Below are 20,303 nucleotides of genomic sequence, written 5' to 3' on the forward strand. Positions count from 1 at the left end.
TCCTCAATTTGGTTTTATTAAACTCAGCGTCAAACACATCTCATGAATCACCCTCATCGATACTCTCCTGCTGGATTCCCCCATCTCTACCCTGAAGCTGCTGGGAAGAGCTGCTCAGGGAGCATACCAAACCTTTCTTGCTGTGTTGAAGGACAGTGACAGTACCTTGGGTCCCCATTTGTGAATTTTATTTACCCCAGGTTCTTTTCTGAAAGGGATTAGGGCAATCTGAGTGTGCATGTGCATAAACACACATGGAGAGACACCCTCTATGAAGTCAAACACAGGGTTGGAGAGATGGCTCAGGAGCACTGATTGCACTAGTAGAGAACCTGGATTCAGTTCACAGCACATGCATGGCAGCTAACAAGGGTCCATATCTCCAGTTTCAGGGGAATCCAACACTCTCTTCTGGCCTCTGAAGGCATTGTACACAAATGGGGCACTTACATACACGCAGGCAGAACACTCATACACAAAAAATAATAAATCTTTTTTTAAATTAAAAAAATAAAGTCAAACTCCACTTGGGTTGTTTCCTCCACATTGAGAAACCATCTGTTACCTCAGAGTATTGCACCAATGGATGAGACTGTGCCAAGAGGGGCCCACACACATATGCACAAAGACAGTTCCATTTGGAGACTGGATATCATCTTTAATTAATAATGCCACAGCTTAACATCCTTTTTGTTGCTGTAGCAGATGGTTTGTGTGTGGGCGTGTATGTGTGTGTGTGGTGTGTGTGGTGTGGTGTGTGTGTGTGTGTGTGTGTGTGTGTGTGTTCCTGAATAGATGAGGGGCCAGCAGAGACTCCCAAACAGTTCTCAGAGAATGACTGGTGAGCAGCAACAGTCTCCATAGAGGCACAGAGGCTAGACTCTGCCTCCTATGGTCTTCAGCCTTCCATCCTCCTGGGCTACATTGAGGCTAAGGCCTAAGCCACGTCTGATTAAAGGGCTTCTCAGCACAGACCAGCCTCCAGTTCTCATTACTTACTGCCTCTGACCAAAGGGATGTCCCTGGTCTAGATACAGATTTCTGGATAGACATGGACAATTTAGGCCAGCACTAGACCCCTATGCCACTTTGTGGGCAGCACCATAGTGGTCCAGCCCTGGCCCAAGATCCAGAGCTACTGGGCCATCTGATTAATTCCTTTCAGAGACAAGCTGAATGTAGCCCAGGCCTTTCTTAGGGCCATCCAAAAGGGGCAGACTTGGGTGGTGGTGGCCAGTGGAAGTCATATCCATCCCAAAGCCTGTTCTCCTGTAATATCTACTCTCCAATCTGTCACATGTCCAATAGGTCTGCTATTTCAGACATGGCAGGGGAGGGTGATGGTGGGTCACAGACCATGAAACCTGGGCTGCACTGGATCCACAGTCATGTACCAGTCTGAAGCCAGCCCTCTCCCACATGGTCACTGACATCTAGACCTTTTTGAAGCGGGATAGGACCCCTCACAGGCCAGGCAGCAAGTTCTCAGCCCAGCGCAGAGGGAAAACCAAAGTGGCGCTACTGTCCCATTCCATTGCTCTGTGCCTTGGGAAGGCAAGGAGCCCAAGTCCCAGGATGGTAGGATCAGCTGTTGGGGAAGCAACGCTGTCCAGGCGAGGCCTCAGGTCGGAAGCTCGGCTTGTTCAGTGGGCTGGGGTAATAGGTGGTTGTGTACACATTGGTCTGCTGCAGTGGATAGAAGTTAGCTCTGTCATCAGGGATCAAATTATTCTTGTTCAGCGTCTATGGGAAGAAAAAGAAATCAAAGAGAGAAGAGAAGGGGATGGGGATGGGGCCAGCCCAGGGCAAGGAGTCCAGAGCCAGCCAGTGAGGGGACATTCTAGCTGCTGACAGACAGTGTTCACATCACCACTGCCCCTTCCCACTACCCACCCAGTTATGCCCAGCACAGAGCCAGGACCACTGTACCCTTCACCCTGCTCTCTGTTTCTACATGGAGGTTCCCACCTTGAATTCCATGGGTGTGTACTTCTCATTCTTGGGGGTGCCCCCACCCTTGTAGTGTAAGTGGTTGGGGGTGGCTGGATGGACAAGCGTGGACTCTTGAGACTGACGCTGGCAATGTTGGCAAGACAGGTACACTGCCAAGGTCAGGAGCCCAGAGCCCAGGAAGCAGGAGACACCGGTGGCTACCAGGTAAATGAGACTGAACCCTGGAAGGATAGGCAGGTATAAAGGAAGAGGTCACAGTGAAGTAGTAGTCCTCCTGATTGCCTCCCTGGGAGCAGAAGGAGTCACAGGAGGCTCTAGAACATGAAGATAGGAAAGGGCTTTGGGACTAGAGCCCAAAGGACACTGGGAGGCTGGCCAGTCTGTCACCAGGGTCTTCTTTCCCAGGACAGCATATGGATGACAAGATGACAACCTGAATATAGATAACTTTCTTGAATGCAGGCTGACAGTGGCCTAGCTGAGAGGTCTTGGGGGTGGGGGTGGGGAACTTCCCAGACCTCTCTGTGCATGACCCTGAAGCAGTGGGGACCCCTAGGCATGGCTGTCTACAGCAGAAGCAGGAAGAATCCAGGCTTTGAAGTGGTGGAGGAGGGACAAGGACAGTGACTGAGAGGAGCCATTTACCTCCGCAGCTGGTGGCCTCCTCCACGCTGGAGGCTGACAGGATGACTGCAGGGAAATAAGTGAAGGTTAGGCAGTGCAGAGAGAGAGGAGTCCCTCCTGGGCTGGGTGCAGTGGGCAAGAACCCCTAGGTCAGCAATGAATTGCAGGACTGAGTCTGGCAACTGTTCTCTCTCCAGCTTCTCTGCAGACCCCTTCTCTATGCAGGGCCGGCCCCAAGCATGTGCCAGAGGCAAAAGTGTCACCTTTGATGCTTTATCCTGCACTCCTATCTCTGCCTCAGGCCTCGAGTTTCAGAAAGGGTGGGTGTGAGGGGACTGGTGTGTGTGTAAAGCATTGGGACCCCAATGGGGAAGGTGTTAAGACAAGGACCAACCAGGAATCTCACTGTAGGGACAGGATCGGCTCTGGCTGCTGTTGCCAACACAGGCACCTGGGCCTGGGACAAGCTCCTCACAGCTTCGGCTCCGACTCTGGACTCCATCCTCAGTGCAGCCACCCCACTCAGACCACAGTGACCAGCCTTCTGTGGGTTGTGGGTTGTGAAATGAGGTTGAATGACTCAGGATGTCCTTGGTGAGGCTTAGCAGCTCCATAACATTCCCCAACCCCAGGCGGATGGACCCGATACCTGGGCAGGCCTGTGTAGCACATAGTGCCTCCTCCGTGTGCAGGCCAAGGCAGATGTCCTCACCTGGGGAGGGTGCAGGGCTGGTGCAGGACCTTGTGCGTTGATAGTGGCCACCACCACAGGATGCTGAGCACTGGGACCATGCAGTCCAGCAGGACCAGGCACCCCGCACTGAAAGGGATGGAGTGGGGGATGCTTTGAACCTCATGGCCTCCTCATCTACCCCACACTATTCCCACCCAAAAGGCCATATCGTTAAGGCTGCTCCAACTCCAAGGGGGCAGTGCTGTTCCACATCCCTCTATATCTCTCCCCACAAACCAGCTCCACCTCAAATTAACCTATTTAGCTAGCTCCACAGGGGAGAAAAAAAGTGAGGTAATAATGAAGAAAGTAAGGCCCTGCTCCATTGGAGTGGCCACTGCGTTCACGATCGCAGGCTTTTAATCGCAGTACTCAGCACGCAGAGATAGGTGGATCTCTGTTTCAGGTCAGCTAGGGCTACATAGTAAGATCCTGTCTCCAAAAAAAAAAAAAAAAAAAGAATAAGCAAGCCCTGGAGCCCTTGTTCTGCAGAAGAGATCCTGTGGCTAGCATTGACAGAGAGTTCCCAGCAAGGCTTCCTTCCCTAAGGTTACCTGGGCAAGCCTGCGGGTTGCAGTCTTGGTACTCGGCAGCATCTCCCACGCAGGGCAGGCCCCCGTTGCGGGGCTCCGGGTTGGTACACGTTCTCTTGCGGACACGGAAGCCCAGTTCGCAGTCCCGGGAGCAGGACGACCACGGGCCCCAGGCAGCCCAGCCTCCGCTCAGAGAGTGCGGGGAGGTGCTCCCGCTGCGCAGGAGATCCTCCACCAGGGCTGCAGAGGGCCTCGGGTCTCAGCCACTGTGCCCGCCCCAGGCCGCCCCGGGCTCCCCCCCGCCCGCCTCCCCGCGTGGTGCGCAGGTACCGTCTGTGTCGCAGGTTCCCGAGCCGTCGGCGGGGCAGGTCCTCGTCTCCGTCTTTCTCTTGCCGAACTGCAGGCCGTGTGGGTCAGCCAGGGGAGCGCGGCAGGTGAAGCGAAAACGCTGCTCCTGCCGCGTGCCGCCTTGCGTCACGTTCACAGGCAACCAGGGCGTCCAGGGCGTGTTGCGCCGCACTTCCGGGCAGCCGTCGGGGTTGCACGTCTTGAACTCCTTCAAGGGTAGAAATGGTTTCAGAGCCCGGCGGCTCCCCGCCTACCCGGCTCCGGCCTCGATCTCCACGCCCAAGCCCTCACCACGCCGCAGCCTGGGCAGGAGTTGCCATTCTCGCAGGCCCGACGCCTCGACTGCACGCCTCCTCCACAGTTGCTGCTGCACTTGCTCCAGGAGCCCCAGGAAGCCCAGAAGATGGGCACTGGGCAGGGCGTGTTTTCATTACAGAACCTGGAGAGGAGAGGAAGAGTGTGACCCTAGGGAGGAGTACCGCCATCCCTGGGAGTGCTGGGATGGCAAGCAGAGAAGTCTCCTGGGTCCCCTGGAGAATCCAGGCTGCAAGGGCGCCTGGATCCCCGCAGCTGTGCTAGCTCACCGCTCCTCCCGGCTCTTGCCCACGCAGATGCGGCCCCCGTGGCGGGGCGCTGGGTTGCTGCAACTTCGCTGGCGGACCTGGAAGCCGATCCCACAAGATGTGCTGCACTGCACCCACGATGACCACGGGGTCCACGCCCCATTCCTGGTGGGGTGGGAGGGGACAGAGACACATGCCCCTCTGAGCCCTAGCTTCTCAGATCTGGGCTGCATCTGGGACAGGTGGATTTTGTAATGTTGTCAGGACTGGCAAGACAGTGACAGAAAATATCAGCTCCTAACCAGGCTGGCTCAGGCAGATTCGTGCATTCATCCGTTTGCTCATTCATGCCTCAATTATGTATTGAGAGCCTTCTTCCATATATCAGGCTGTGCTCAGGGCCAAGGACACAGAGATAGGGCTGGGCCCCTACACAGACAGGCAAAAGGACACACTCTTTAGAAAGGCCTCAGTTACCCTTCCAAACTGCAACCTTCCGTCACCCCTCTGCAGTTAGCCAATCCTTGCTCTCAGACCAGTTATCCCTCTTTCTCCCCTGCACAAGCTTTGTCCCAACCTCAGACAAGATTAACTCATGTCCACGTTGACCTCAGTGATCAAAGTTGGTCTCTCTTGCTTATTGGTACTCTTTTCTTTAAAGTAAGACTAATTATTGAATTCCCACCCCGACTCCCCCTTGAGATTGCTGTAAGGGTTAAATTATTAAATGTAAATGAAATAATTATTTTGAGAGTATTTAAAATTGTGGGTTAGTTGTGATTATATCCATTTTATGGAGTCCCCGTATACCAGAGTATGTATCTGGTTCTTCACATACATTATCTCTTTTAACCTTCGCAGCAACTCTCAGGTGGGTATTGCATTCCTTACTTAGAAAGAGTGGTCAGAGGGCTGACAAGGCCATGTCTCTAGACTGTGCCCAGGATTGCCACCATCTCCTGCTGCCCTTCAAGTTTGGGACAGCAAGGCTTATTGCCACTAGCCTTTGGAAGTGACTCCCATGCCTGCCCAGTCTTTGTCTTTGCATCTTATGCTATGATGCAGAAACTTGTCTTCTTCCACTACTGTGGAAACCACTAGTGCTCATAATTCCTGCCTCAGACATCAGCCTCCTATCCAATCCCCCAGCATTGCCCTCAAATGTAAACTCCTGGGTAGGATGCCCCCATTTTCCCCATTCTCTCCAACTGAGTCCTAAGCAGACACCAGGCAAGCTCCATCTTCACCTACCTGGAGCAGTTGGCAATGTAGATGGCTGGTCCCAGGCAGTTGAGGCCTCCACAGCGGGGCCGTGGGGAGTCACAGGATCGGGCCCGGCACAGGCAAGAACCTGAATTATCTCCATCTAAGTGCTCACATGGTTGCCATGGTGACCATGGGCCAAAGCCCCCATCCCGTGTCACATTCCGAACCTGCAGACTCACATAAGGGGCAGGACTCCTGTCACACAAGGCAAGGGCAGGGAAAGGATGAAATCCCAGGGGACATGGGGCACATTGTTGGGAAGTCATGGCTTGCACTGAGGGAAAAGGTGGGAGGGCACACAAGGGTTCTCACAGGACAGGCTGTGATGTTCTGAGTCCAGAGGCTCATGTTGGAACTGTCCTCAAGCGTGCTGCAACGTTGCTGCTTCCCGTCCCAGCCGCAGTATGGGTCCCGTGCCCCCAGGCATGCCCTGGCAGATGGAAGTCCTGAGACTCAAGCCCACTGGCTTTTCAGTCTCAGCTTTGTCTTACATTTTAGAATGCATGTAGTCAATGCAATAACCTGGTGAGGTAGGAACCTTACTGTTCCACAAAGTAGGAGGAAAACCCAGAGAGCTTGCCAAGGATCAAACTCAGTCAGGGGACTGGACTGTTTTTCCCTCGAGTGAGGGCCCCATCACTCCTCACTCGGAGCCACTAGAGGGGATATGGATCACAGAAATGCAAAGAGGTAGCCTCTCCCTGTCAGATGTTCAGAGTAGACATAGAGACAACCTTAAAGTCATTCTCAGCTCTTGCTTACATGAAAATCATCCAAAGAATTTGGAGAAAAAATACTGATACCTGAGTCCGCCCCAAATACAAATCTCTATGGTAGGGTGGTTTTTTTTTAATATTTTATTATTTTATGTGTATGAGTGTGTTGCCTGCATTGCAGGTAAGTGCACCCGTGTCATGCAGTGCCCTCGGAGGTCGGAAGAGGGCGTCAGATTCCCCTAGAACTGGAGTTATGAACAGTTGCTAGTCACCATGTGGGTGCTGGGAATCAAACTTGGATCCATTTCTAGAGCAGCCAGTGCTCTTAACCGCTGAGCCATCTCTCCAGCCTGGTAGGGTGGTTTTTAAAGCCCCCTGGATGATGCTAAAGAAAGCCCTATTCAGAACCACTAGGATGGATAATAGTCTTCTCATTGTACAAAAGAGAAGGAAAGAGGTTTCCCAGTGATCACACAAATTGTACCTCATGGAATTAGGGTCATATCTGCTTCCCAACTATGTCCTTTCCCTCACCCTCCATTCTCCCAGCCATAGGCACATCTAACTTTACACCCTGACTGAAGGTGGACCCATCCCTCAAAACACAGCACAGGAAAGCAGGATGTATGGCTACAGTCCAGGGGTATGAGGGGTTTCCCCATGCTTGTGCTGTTTGGTGGTACAAGGTAGAGGCCAATGGCTTAGCATCAGGAGAATGAGCTCAGGCAAGGTCATATCCCAAGCCCACTTTCCTGGATGCAAGGCTGGCCTCCATGCAGTGGCCCAGAAAAGATAATGGTTCACCCATGAATGCATGCCTCAGATGCCTCCACTCCTCATCCTCCAGGGCTAATTTCTTCCTTTTCTTCTTCTGATTTACTCAGGTAACTTAGCCTTTACATTTTTAAATAAGAAATTTAAATCTCTGCTTTAGGACTTCAAAGAGGAGGGAAAGAATCTGTGGGGATTATGGAGTCAAAATTTGCTGTCCATTGTGGACTAAAGAGAGCATCAGGTCCAGGAGCCAGGAGAGGGGACCTGCAGCTCCCCAGTGAGCCCACTATTCAAGCTTTTACTTCCTTTCTGACCAGATCTGCTGAGGAGGGTTTAGAAAGTACGGGGGCTCAGAAATCAGAGGTTAGGAAACAGAAGAGACCTTGACAAGGAAGTACTGATCAACAAAGAAGGCAAAGAGGTGTTCTGGAGAGTCCATGGCCTTGTGCAAGCTCACAAAAGGAATTTCCCAGTGGCCAAAGGACCAAGGATGCTGAAAGCCAAAGCAATCCATGAAAGAGCCAAAAGGTTGCAGTGTTGGTGTCTCCAGCATGGAATTTTCCTTTTCTCTGGAAGCTTCAAGGACTGTCATTTGACAGCTGTGATTTAGTTAATTAATCTATAGCCCAGTTAGTGAGTTCAAAAGATCATATTGAGCTCTACTGGGGAGGCAGGAAGAAGCCATGGGAGAGTGGTAACGAAGAAAACAGGAGGGAAGAGTTGATGAAGATGGGGTGCTGTCCCCTGTTACCGGCTTTCCTATAATCTTGTATAAGCAAAGTGGTGTTTGGGGCCTCCATTAGTGAGGCCCCCACTAGACTCCAGCACTCACTTGTCTGTTGCTAGTGAATCTATTTCCTCTTTACTCATTCAAGGGCAACTTATATAAATTGTACAGTGTAAATACATTCATATTTTCCTCTGGGATCAATAGTTTGATCTGAGGATGTTTCATCATCACAATCCATCAAACTGGATGAACTGGGGCTCAGAACAATCCAGGTGCACCAGACTGGCAACCCATGGTTGAGACTCTGCCCACTGGCTGACATTTGGACCAAGAAGAAACAAATCAACCATCAGAACTCAATAGAGTCTTCGATTGACATTAACACCTTTTGTTGTTAGTCACCATGTGGGTGCTGGGAACCAAGCCCAGGGCCTCTGGAAGCCATCTCTCCAGCCTCAAGAAACCATACCTTAAAGGAGGTAAATGGTGTTTCTGATGACACCCAAGAAGTGTCTTCTAGCCTCCACATACAAGCATGCACATGTGCATGCAACACCCCCATACATACATAGAGAAGGAAGAATCTTATTTGTTATTATCTATCACAAGTGATGACTAATTATCTTTTATCCAATGAGTCTATGTTCCTTATAAAGTGCCATATCAGGTGCCTCTTGAGCTTGATACCTTAGAAGCAATAAATTCAGTTGAGGGGTATCTCACTGGGTTGGGAAAGCATGAATTAAGCTAGACTGATTGGCCCTCAAGCCCCAGGGACCCACCTATCTCTGCCCACTCCTCCGCCCCAGTGATGGAATTATAAGTGTGACCCACCCACACCAAGCATTTTTTTCTTGGGTGTTGGGGATTGAATTTAGGTCCTCCAACTTGCAAGGCAAACACTTTACTGACAGAGCCATCCTCCAAACCAACAAATAAAACTCAATCCACCAAAAACAAGTGTCTTCCAGTAGAGAAAATGGTTAATGAAGGAAGAATCAGCTTATGTAAGACTAAAGCATAGGACTGTGGAGGAAATGTGTGCCTGGTGCCTCTTCCTCTAGGGCTTCCAGGTCTAAAGCAGTAGTTTCCAGTCTGCAGTGCATGTTGTAATTTCCTGGGCATCTTTTGAAACACTTAAGCAAACAGAACAAAAAGCCTGCCTGCATCTGGGCCTTTGGGACTGGAAGAGGCCCAGGCATTAGAACCTTTAAGCTCCCTGGATGACTCCAATGAGTCACCATGGTTGAGAACTGCTGTTCCAACACCACTTTTGTCAGGGTCTCAAGCCAAGTGGTAAAGTGCCTTGTTTTTCCAATCCCTGACAGAATGGGGGTGGGGTGTAGGAGAGAAAGACACAGAGTAGATGCTGGCCCCACCCTTTTCACTCTAGGACCTCTTATCTGCTCAGTCTCTCCTGACTAGTTAAGGCCCCAAGAAGAAGAGACCAGATGCTCTACAGACAACACCCCCTGATGCTGAGTCTCGCCCTGCCAGTCTGAGATGTCTTTGAGACTCTCCGGGCCAGTGCCTATTCCTCCTCCTATGAATAACTAAAGAGAATCGCTGCTCCCCAAGCTCGGGTGGATTCATACTCTCTGCGTTTGGGCCAAAGGGCACCTCAAAGCTGACAGAACAAGGAACATGCTGAAGAAAATGAAAGCCCCAAGCTAAAGAGAGTTAGAGTGTGCATGAGACTGTGGAAAGTGGAGGCAATTTAGAGTTCTTTCATGAAAGGAGCCATCAGGCCAATAATATATCACTGTGTCTTTTTTACTGCAGTGTCTCAAGCAGCCATTACAAAAGGGAACAGGTTCATTCTACCAGCTCTCAAGCAGGACAGAGATGGATAGTAGGTGTTGTGAGCCAGAGGATCCAGGCTCCTTGCAGCAATAGCCTTACAATGGGAGCTGTCCAGGGTAGAAGTGGTATCCTGGGTCTTGTGAGTGAATCACCATTACCCAAGACTTCCTAGCACAAGGGCCTGATTGGAAGGAGATGCCATTGAGCTTGTACCTTCCTTGAATACAGCAGGCAGAGGAGATCTGTGAGTGCACTGGGGTCAAGGTGAAAGATATGCTGGCAGGAGGAAGGTACTGATTCAGGCATTGAGTATCTACTTGATACAGCCCAGGACTGGCCTCCTCTTCCTGAAAGCCCTGCCCCTCTCCGAGTCAAGCCAGGGTCTTGGTTGTACCCTATGGGGCTGAGATGTGTCCAAGTGAGAGGAACCCTGGATCCTGGGTAGAGGAGGGGCCTGGATAGTGTCTCTGCTTACCCACACTGATCCTTCTGCCAACTTTGGAAGGAAAGAAGGCACAAATGTGAAATGCCTACAACATAGTGAAGCCCTGTTACACACACGCACACACACACACACACACACAAACACACACACACACACACACCTGTGATAGCACACTTCTGATGTACTTTGGTATTTGGCTCCAAGACATCTAGAATGCACAGCTTGGTGGCTGCACATACTTGTTCCTGTCATTTTATACACTTTGCAATTATGTAACTTTTCAGTTTATAGGTTTTAGAGCCACTTGTCACTTTCAAAAACATTTTACATTTATTTATTTATCTGAGGGACTACACACATGCCACTGAGCATGTGTGGAGCCCCCCTCCACACACACACCTGAAGCTTTATAGCAGAATTTTCATTATCTACTTCAGGGTGTATATCCCATATTCAGGAAGCTAGACTCCAAACTGACCTCTGCCATCTCTTTCCAGAGTAAAAGCATGTTGGGCACAGTATGTAAACTCCCCCCCCCCACAGGACCATATGAGTGTGTAAATGTCTGGCCCCTTGTCTTCCTCTCATCTGCTGTAGACCAGGACTTCAGAGTGAGCTAGAGCCCCACTAGCTGGCCTCAGTATGCCAGGTCCATTCCCCTTGCCTCTCCTGTACCAGCCTCCTCTTAGGTCAAAGAATCAGTCAGCTGAAGCATCAGCCCTGGGCAACAGGCCAGTCTGAGTAGGGCAGGGTTGACTGGTGAAGTATAAAGAATACTGGGCCATTGAATTTACTGTTGATTTATAACCTCTTGGAGAGTGAAAAATGCATATTAAAAGTTTAATAGCAACACAAGTTGAGAAATGAGAAGTGAGACCCGCAAAGTTGAGATGGCAGGTGTTCCAGACTCCAAATGTACTTTGCACCACTTAAGCGTCGTCACCTCCCTTCAAGGTGTGATTGGTGGGATAGCCTCCACCCCACCCTAGTCGGCCGCTGCCCTCCTTGCAGTGGCTTACCCCTGGCTGTGGTAGGCGGTGCACCTCTCCAACGGGACCCGAAGCACACCATCACTTAGTCCCACGAAGAGCGCACGTTCGCTGTGCAGGATACGCAGGCTGCGTAGGGGCTCGCGGCGCGCGGGGGGCAGCGCGTGCAGCTCTTCCAGGTAGCAGCCACGGAGGCTACGGCTCGTGGTGGACAGCGCCTTCAGGATGGTGCCCGACTCTGGGGAGCCAGACCGAGGTGGTCTTGAAGCTGCGGCAGCTCACAGCCGAGTCCCCGCCCCGCAACCGCTTCCCAATCTGCGGTCTACGTGGGGCCTGGTCGGCTCACCCGTGCCTATGTAGAGCACATGGTAGAGCGTGTCCTTGGCCTGCACAAGGTCTACCACCAGGTGTGAGAATCGCACGCTGTCCTGGGTAACACAGGGCTCGGGCGTCACCGGCTGCACGGCCTCGCTCATCAGGAAGAGGCGCTGCGCATCCTGCAGGCTGCGCTCGGTGAGGTTCTCGTTGGGGCCAGTCTCTGGCAGGGTGCCACACTGCCACAGGGAACAGGGTCACAGGTGCCCAGCCCCCACACCGCAGGGGCTGTAGGATCACCTTCCCACCCAAGGGACCTAGGGTAGATACTATTTCTCCAATATCTCCGCCTCCAGCATTGTCTCTGGGGTTCCCTGAATCTTTTCCAGGAAAAGATGTCTTCTTTAAAACCAGGAGACCCTGGGGCTGGGAAGATGCCAGAGATGAGACCTGCCAGGGTCTGGGGAAGAGGACCAGGAGGACAAAGGGGTCTGGACTAACTCCAGACAGATTTGAGTGTGGACAGTGTCCTGTGTTCTTTAAGCTGCTTCAAAAGTGCCCATCCCCACAGTGGGTCAAGCTGTTTTCTCCTATATCCCTAGCAGCTCCAAGTTCTCATGCTTTCTAGTCCAAAGCAGGAAGGCAGTCAAGCATCTTCTATTACTGGCTATAGCAATCTTTACACAGATCTGTGAGGTAAAGTTCCAGATAAGGAAAACGAGGCTCAAGGAGGTTGGGTGATCTGCCCAACATTACATAGAGACAGGCTATATGGGGTCAGGATTGCTAGATGGAAAAGCCTAAGGTCTTTCCCAGCTCCACACCACCCCTGGACCAGGCAGTTGGATGGACACGAAAGTCAACCATCAACCCAATTGTGCTTTCCCTTTCTCATCACAGAAGGGGGCTCATACACACCACCCAAAATAACCCTAACTACTGCCCGCATTCAGAGACCTTGAAGACCATACTAGACACACTGTGAACAATCTCCATATAAAATGCCCGAAGTGTAGTCACAGTTTGCCTGTGTAGTGCTTTCTGGTTTTCCCACACTTCACAGTGCCTGCTCTCTGAAGGTGTGGAGTCACATATAGAGATGGCTTAGAGCAGACTCCCTGGCTCTACCTTTCTCCATCCTCTTCTTGCTCACAGCCTGAGAAGTTACCACCTTCTTAGGGGCTTGTCACAGACCCCAAAGACAGACTTAGGGCAGCAGGCCTGGCAATAGTCTGTGCTAAGCAGTTGAGAGTCAGCTGTAACTGGTAGAGGAGGAGGCAAAGGAGAAAAAGCTGTACCTGGAAATTAGGGATGGGGTTGGCGATAGGGAGCCAGGCAGCCCTAGGGTTTTCCTGGTAACGGAATGGACCGTTGAATGCCCGGGAGATGGCACTGAGGTTGAAGGCGCAGACAGCAGAAGCGGCGATGCTGTTTCTGAAAGGCAAGAAATGGTGGGATGTGGCCCTTCCTGTGGGATGCGGCCTTCCTTGTAGGCCACCACCTTCCTCTGGAACCTTCTACCTACTGTCAGGTCTTATCTCCCTAACCTAGGAAACACTTAAAATGTACCAATGGGGGTGTCAAAGAAGGAGAAGATGAGGTCTCTTAATCTCCCACCTTGGGAAGAGCCCAATGGCAAGAAGCACTGGTGGTCACTTCCTCATCCCTTTCCCTCAGTGAGGGGTAGAAATATAGCCAATGGCCCACATTAAGAAATATATTTAATGAGGCTGGAGAGCTGCACTGGCTGCTCGTGCACAGGACCCAGGTTTGGTTCCCAGAATCCACATGGTGCCTAACAACCATCCATAAATCTGGTCCCAGAGGATCCAACACCCTCTTCTGACCTCCACAGGCATTGCACATATGTGATGCATTTACACACATGTAGGCAAAACACCCATAAACAAAAGATAAAAATAAATAAAATTTTTTAAAAATTTAAAGAAATACATTTTACATTGCATCTACAATGAAGTTCCATGAAACAATGTACATCCAAGCAAAATACATTATACTCTGTCATGTGATTCCAGTCTATTCTGATTTATTTATATATATTTATGTTTGCATTAAACTTCAGGTTAGCAAATCACTGGTTTATGCTGTAGCCTGAAACTCCTCAGAGCCTGGTGAGTTCTACAACCCTTCCAGGCCCAGAAATACAGATCTCCACGAGCATGAAGTGAACAGCTCACAGAGATGACACTGTTACACCTAATTTCTGCATTTGGTTCATCTCCCAAATGTGTCCATTTTCCTTCCCCTCTACCTGTTCTCAACCCCCTCCATGCCCTTGGGTGCTGCATTCATCCCGCTGGTCTCAAGTGAAAATATCTCAAGGTACACTGAGCTGTTCACTGGCCAGCTTTAAATCCTTCAGTAACCTCTCCTTGTCCTCAGGGTAAAGATCAAAACTCTGAGAGCAGTCTACAAGGTCTTTGGGATATAATCCTCCCTTCCCTACCCTCTAGCCTCTCTTCTGTCCCCCGACACCCATCACCTTTGAAGCTTCTGTCACATTGGTTTCTGTTCCATGCCTGAAGCATTTTTTCCTACCCAAAGCTTTGCATGGGTCATTCTGTGGAGCTGGAATGCCCTTAGAACCCCAGATACTTCACTTCTAGGAAGCTTCTCATGATTGCCATCTTGCACCTTGCCCTCTCCCTTTGTGGGATTACCAAGGTTAAAATGGGTTGCTCAACAGCCCTCCCCTCTCTAGAATGTCAGCCCCTTAAAGGCAGAGCCATGACTGCTTTTGGTCACTGCTGCCCAACCCCCAACAGGACAAGTACCTGGCAAGAGAGTGTTAAGCAATACATAAGCTACTTACAATCTACAGTGTCATTTTCCCTTGGTGCTTCTCAAGCTGCTTTTGCCTTCTGCTCATAGCTATCTACCCTCCTGTACAAAGAACTAGCAACACCAAGTCATGATCAGTACGCTTTCATCTCATAGCCTTTGTGAGCTGTACTGAAAGTCTGTCCCCTGGCCAGAACGGCCTCTCTGCTGCTGACGGTCAGCCTTACTTTCATCCTTGCCTGTCCCCTTAGACTGTCCTTTCTGTAGATGGCCTGACCTTCATCCAGTATCTGCTACCTGGAGTCATTCTGTGGCTCACAAGCTTCTGATGTCCTGACAGACACCATGCTCAGCATCCCTCCCAGCAAAGGCCTTCCTCAGTCTTGATGATGCCCATTCATCCCTCTTCACATGAAAATCACCTGTTTTGTTAGCCTCCATGCAGAGGAACAGAGGAGGGAGAGTCTGGCATCTCTAGGAAGGTCACCCTTCCTATCACCTAGGAACAAAAGGGGCTCCAAATATCAGCCTATAGGAGGTGATGGCAGGATTCCCAGAGCACTGCTGCCAGCATTTAGCAGTCGGATCCTGAGGTTGGAAAGGACTGTTGAACATCGCTCCTATGCGGCTGCTGCCCATTCATCCAGGGTAGACTTCTCACCAGCATGCTCTCCCTTCCTGAGCCACCAGGCAGTTCCCTCTATTTTCTACATATCTGACCTGGGCCTACCCTTCCCAATAACTTATAGCAAGGGTTTACCACTCCAGAGGTGGTAAGCCACAAAATCCTCAGATGACCAAGTGCAGGAGCAACGCAATCTCTGCTCTGTAGATGAAGATGCTGGGCTCTGAGAAGGGCCTGCTGAACCCACCAGGCTGCAAGGCCAGGCAGGGTGAGCCCTGGCATGACAGGGAAGGTGGGTGGCAGAGGGTGGGGACTCACACGTTGGTGGTGAAAACGCCATAGATGAGATCCTGTTCAGGCAGGTGGAAGGCACTCTGCAGCTCGTTGTAGTAGAAGGGGACCTCTCCTGGGCGGGAGCAGTTGAGCCGGGCCTTCATGAACGTGGTCCATGTGTCCTCTAGCAGGAAACGGCCCCCCACATCATTCTTGCACACTCGGGCTACCCGAGAGTACACAGTGCGCCCACAGTCGTGTTCCACTGCATTCTCCCGTAGGAAGAAGTATGCAAACAGCCCGATGTCAAAGGCTGCCACAAAGTTTGGCTCTGTTGATGGGGTGGCAGAAAAGGAAGATGTGTCCAGCCAGCAGGAAGAAGACAGCAGAGTGGGAAGGACTCGAGTGGGCATCTTCAACCCCCTCCTTGGTGATCCAAGGACTCTAATTAGCCCAATTCCACTTCCAATACAAAACGAAGCTATAACATTAGTTAATAGTGCTTCTGTACATTCACTGGATATCATACACTATTACAAGACCTTTATTGGTTCACCCACTTGATCCTCACTAGCATTTATAAGGTAAATCCTAGGGTTACTGTCCTATTAAAGGTGAGATTATGGGACAGAGAGGTTCAGTGCTTGATCAAGGCCTCCCTCTAATCTCTTCTTTCCCATAACATCTATTCCACTCAATCCCTAACTCTCTCTCCCCTAATAGCCTGTCCTCCATCTGCTCTGGGTCATCGGAACTTCTGGGGCTCATCTCCAGTGTGTCTTGGTCTTTGGGGCAGACACCTGCCCTGCCCTAGTCACTTCTTGTTGAACCACAAGAAGCAAGGACTGGTGGGATTTCAGAACTGGGGCAGCCCTGCCCAGGACTGGACCTTCTTACCATTGAGCCACTTGGAGTTATACTGGGCAGTGCGAAGCGGTGGCCCACTGCCCAGGCTGCGGTAGATGGCCGGGTCTCGACCTGAGAAGTCGATGACAGTGGCCGCATATAGCTCCCCTTGGGAGGAGATGACGGCTGTAGAGTTGTGGCGTGGGTCATAGGGGCAGCGGGCCACACCATTGATCTTCTCAATCATCCGGCTGAGGTTCCCGACCTGGGGACAATGGGAGGAAGGGGTGCTTTTCCTGCAGCCCTGAGGCCACCTGTTCTTTTTACCCTAGAGTTCTCTTTCCTCTGGGACTCTTGGTCTCTGTGGGTAGCCCCTCCCCTCAGCCCCTCTGAGTGAGTAGAGGATGAGGTCTTGCAGAATGCCATATGGACCCTAGATGGACTCTTCAAATAAGAATGACCAATAAAATATAGAAGATAGGTTCAATTTGAGTTTCAGATAAAGAATGAGTATTTTTTTATATTTGTCTCAAATTGTGGGGACATACATCCTTTGAATTTTTTTTCCCCCTTGTCACATTTGTCAGCTACGTTCCAAGTCTGGGTGCTTGAGTAAGGTACCTTCCCCTGGCACCCCTCTCATCCACCTCTTCTGCTGGCTCACCTGTCTGCTGGAGCACACTGGTGAAAAGGCATTGGTGCCACACATGAACACCTTCCGGCCAGAAACGATCAAGACCCGCACGTAGTTCTGACACTCTTCCTGAGGCGGGAAGTAAAGTGATAAGAGGGCTGCAACTCTACAGGTGTGGAATGGAGCATGTTTCTCTCACACTAGTGCATCCAGAGGCCAACAAACATCCAACAACATCCCTTCCCCGGATCCACACAGTTCTGAGGTCCATGCCCATCCTCCCACTGACATATGGAGTCCTAACTCACCCAAGTCAGGCCTCTGGGGTAAGGGACCCCATGCTCACAAGGAGCCTCACCCTTTCCTGACCACAGGCTTCCAACAGAGCCCTGGGGCCACCTGCATGTACCTCAGTCTTTCCTTTGCTCTGGCAAGAGCGTCGTGTGTCCTCGCTGGAGGCCCACTCTGTGGCCTGTGGGAGGAACACAGAATCATCTCGTGTACTTCCTGACACTGATCATTAGAGCGATAGCAGCCAAGGTCTGGTGTAGACCAGAACCTGGAAAGGGCCTGGGTAGCAAGCAGCAGGATAGTTTCCTCTCTCTGTGTTAGAGGGACTGGGGAGGAGGAGCTTGCCAGATGCCCTCACCCAGAGGCTTTTAATGAAGCCTAACACCTTTCCTGCCTGCTTGGAATGAAGACATCTGGAGGACCCACTTTCAGCTTCATGGGTTCTATCATTCCCACACAGCTTCCCTGGTACCTTCCCAGGTCAGCCATGAAGCTGCAAGTGGCCAAAAAGAGCTTTCAGCACTACCTAAGTCTTTCTTTCTCGGGGGTGTACTTTCCACATGTCCCTTAAAGGAGTGGGACACTGGGGAGCTCTCTCTCTAAAGGTTAGATTATGTAAACCTTAGAAACAGAAGATCTAATTTTCACACTACAAACCCTGCAAAGTATTATTTTTCACCCCTTGATCTCTGAGGACACTGGAGATCTGGGTAACAATTTAAGATGCATGATAGGCTATGAGTAGGGATCCTGTTTCCCATGTCAAAGGCTATATATGTTTGTGCCCTTTATCCTCATTGTCCCCGGGGCTGAGGACTTTCTCTCCCTCTCTCTCTCTCTCTCTCTCTCTCTCTCTCTCTCTCTCTTTCTCTCAAGTTGAGGATGACCTTGATTTTCTGATCCTCATTCCTCCACCTTCTGAGTTCTGGGATTACATGCATCACTGCCACACCTGGTTTATGTAGTGCTGGGAATCAAAACCAGGGTTTCTCTACTTCCCTTCTTGATTCCTTCATGACATCATTCACACTGTCATGGAGTAAGGGGCTGGGACAGGCTGTCCCCACCCAGTATGCCCCTCCCTATTCATCTATTCTACCTACCTCTAGAGAAGCACTGAAAGGTGATACTTTTTGCCCAGCCAACAGCCCCGCTGGGTCACATGTATAAATATGGACTACTGAACCTCTCCTAGAAGTCCTGAGCAAGGAGATTCATTCTCCCCCCTCTCTCTTCTCCCTCCCTCCCTCCCTCCTTCCCTCCCCCCCCTCTCTCTCTCTCTCACACACACACACACACACACACACACACACACACCCTGCTTTTAATTTCTCACAAAACTGTTTGCCTGACTATGGGAGAAGGCAGGGGACAAGGACGGACCCATGGAGCTGTTTTCTGTTTTCTGTTTTCCAGAGCCAGCATACCCACTCTTGCAGATGCATGGCTGCGTGGAGGGAAGCAGAGGGAAGCTGACCCCTGCAGTCCCTGGATCTGGAGCTGGCCTCCACTGAGCAGACTGGCCCAGTCCCTCCAGGCCAGTCTGCAGCTCAGACCTGCTTCTCCTCCTCTTTAAAGAAGGGCAGATGACCTTTAGGGTCAGAGTTCACCTGGGCAGAAAGGACTGAGCACTTCTAATCTCAGGACCCATCAGGCCCCAGGATGAGCCTCACAAGAGAAAAGAGGATGTTTATAAGGGTTTGGAGGGGGCAGGAAGGAACAATGACCCCACACACTTACTGTCCCCTTAAAGCACCACACAATGGGTGGCTGATGGAGGCCTTGGGGTTCCTGAACACAGGGGCACACTGAAGGGGCCAGCTGTTTTTAAGGGGGAAGTTGTGAAGATACGTGCGTGCACAGTGAAAAATGTTAAGGTTATAGTGATCTCGACAGTGGGACAAGCACTGTGCTGCGGGTCTTGACACCGTCTCTCTTTGACCCTTGAAACAGCCATTGAAATGCATAACCTTTCGCTCAGTGTAATGGAGAGGAAACTAAAGGCAGTGAGGTTGAGCAATTTGCCCAAGGTCACAAAACTAGTAAGCACAAAGGCACAAAGCAGACCACTGATACAGGCAGAGGAGCCTTTCTGCAGCCTGTCACTGTAAACAGATTCCTTGAACCAAAAGTTTCACCATATAGCCCAGAGAGAATATGTATATTTACAATGATAACAGCATGGAATGGGATTTTTGAAGTTAATTTATTTGAAAAATTATTTTTAGGAAGGTAATGATGCACTGTTTTTTAAAAAAATATATGAAAAAAATATTAGCAAAAACCCTAACAGTTTACTCCTAAATTTCAGTCCCCTTACCTCAGAACAACCATTTCCCAGTGGTTAAAAACCAATGTTCCAGGGCTGGAGAGATGGCTTAATAGTTAAGAGTATTTGCTGTTCTTCTGGAAGACCGAAGTTCAGTTCCCATCACCTACATTCAGTGGTTCACAGCTGCCTGTAACTCTAGCTCCAGGGGACCTGATATCCTCTTCTGGCCTCTGAAGAAACCAGCAGGCCTCTTCTCTCTCTCTCTTTCTCAAAAAGTCCCAATGTGTGGACCCACTTCATATTGCCTGTTTTGACTTCCTTTAGACAGGTAAAGATTTTTCCCACTTATCTATCTCCATTTTACCCCACTTCAGAGCATTCTTACGATACCTTTCTTCCCATTCTCCCTTTATAACTCATATTTTAATTAAAAATAAAATTGGTACTCATGTTATTGTAAATATGTAAAAACGATTCCCCCTACCAGCTAGAACCTCGGAGTTCCCTGACCATAAGCCATCAATCTGCAACACAAACCACTATGAAAGAAAATATGCTGCCAGTCAAACAGTTTTATCACCTAAATTTTTAATGGAAACTTATTGAAAGTGTTCTTATTTAGATATATTTTTATCAAAAATCGATCTTGTACATAAAAAAAGAAAAATGTAAGCAAATTTAAATGTCTTTAACCTTCTCTGAATTCAGAGGTCATCTCTCCCAAATCTTGTCTATTCAGATCTGTCACTGCTTATTTTTGTTATTGTC

General features: G+C 50.2%; 1 protein-coding gene across 5 annotated transcripts in view; it reads right to left on the reverse strand.

The window, feature by feature from the left end:
* Positions 1-637: 637 nt before the first annotated feature.
* The window catches only part of Sema5b (semaphorin 5B), a 115,861-nt gene continuing 96,195 nt past the window's right edge, over positions 638-20,303 (reverse strand). Inside the window, exons 5-22 of one of the 5 annotated variants that reach the window (XM_008842952.2) lie at positions 17,382-17,444; positions 17,003-17,101; positions 16,390-16,603; positions 15,538-15,823; positions 13,091-13,226; positions 11,824-12,031; positions 11,508-11,715; positions 6,333-6,450; positions 6,006-6,187; positions 4,776-4,919; positions 4,483-4,630; positions 4,174-4,399; positions 3,865-4,083; positions 3,227-3,397; positions 2,972-3,121; positions 2,599-2,643; positions 1,969-2,174; positions 638-1,743 (exon numbers count right to left, since the gene is read on the reverse strand). In XM_008842952.2, coding sequence (XP_008841174.1) covers positions 1,585-1,743; positions 1,969-2,174; positions 2,599-2,643; positions 2,972-3,121; positions 3,227-3,397; positions 3,865-4,083; positions 4,174-4,399; positions 4,483-4,630; positions 4,776-4,919; positions 6,006-6,187; positions 6,333-6,450; positions 11,508-11,715; positions 11,824-12,031; positions 13,091-13,226; positions 15,538-15,823; positions 16,390-16,603; positions 17,003-17,101; positions 17,382-17,444 — 2,982 coding nt within the window. In that variant the 3' untranslated portion in view covers positions 638-1,584. The remainder of the gene's footprint in view (positions 1,744-1,968; positions 2,175-2,598; positions 2,644-2,971; positions 3,122-3,226; positions 3,398-3,864; positions 4,084-4,173; positions 4,400-4,482; positions 4,631-4,775; positions 4,920-6,005; positions 6,188-6,332; positions 6,451-11,507; positions 11,716-11,823; positions 12,032-13,090; positions 13,227-15,537; positions 15,824-16,389; positions 16,604-17,002; positions 17,102-17,381; positions 17,445-20,303) is intronic. The other 4 variants (XM_029568230.1, XM_029568228.1, XM_029568229.1 and 1 more) reach the window with 4 other exon arrangements.

Source organism: Nannospalax galili, unplaced genomic scaffold, assembly GCF_000622305.1.
Source record: "Nannospalax galili isolate Female #2095 unplaced genomic scaffold, S.galili_v1.0 scaffold18, whole genome shotgun sequence".
NCBI lineage: Eukaryota > Metazoa > Chordata > Mammalia > Rodentia > Spalacidae > Nannospalax > Nannospalax galili.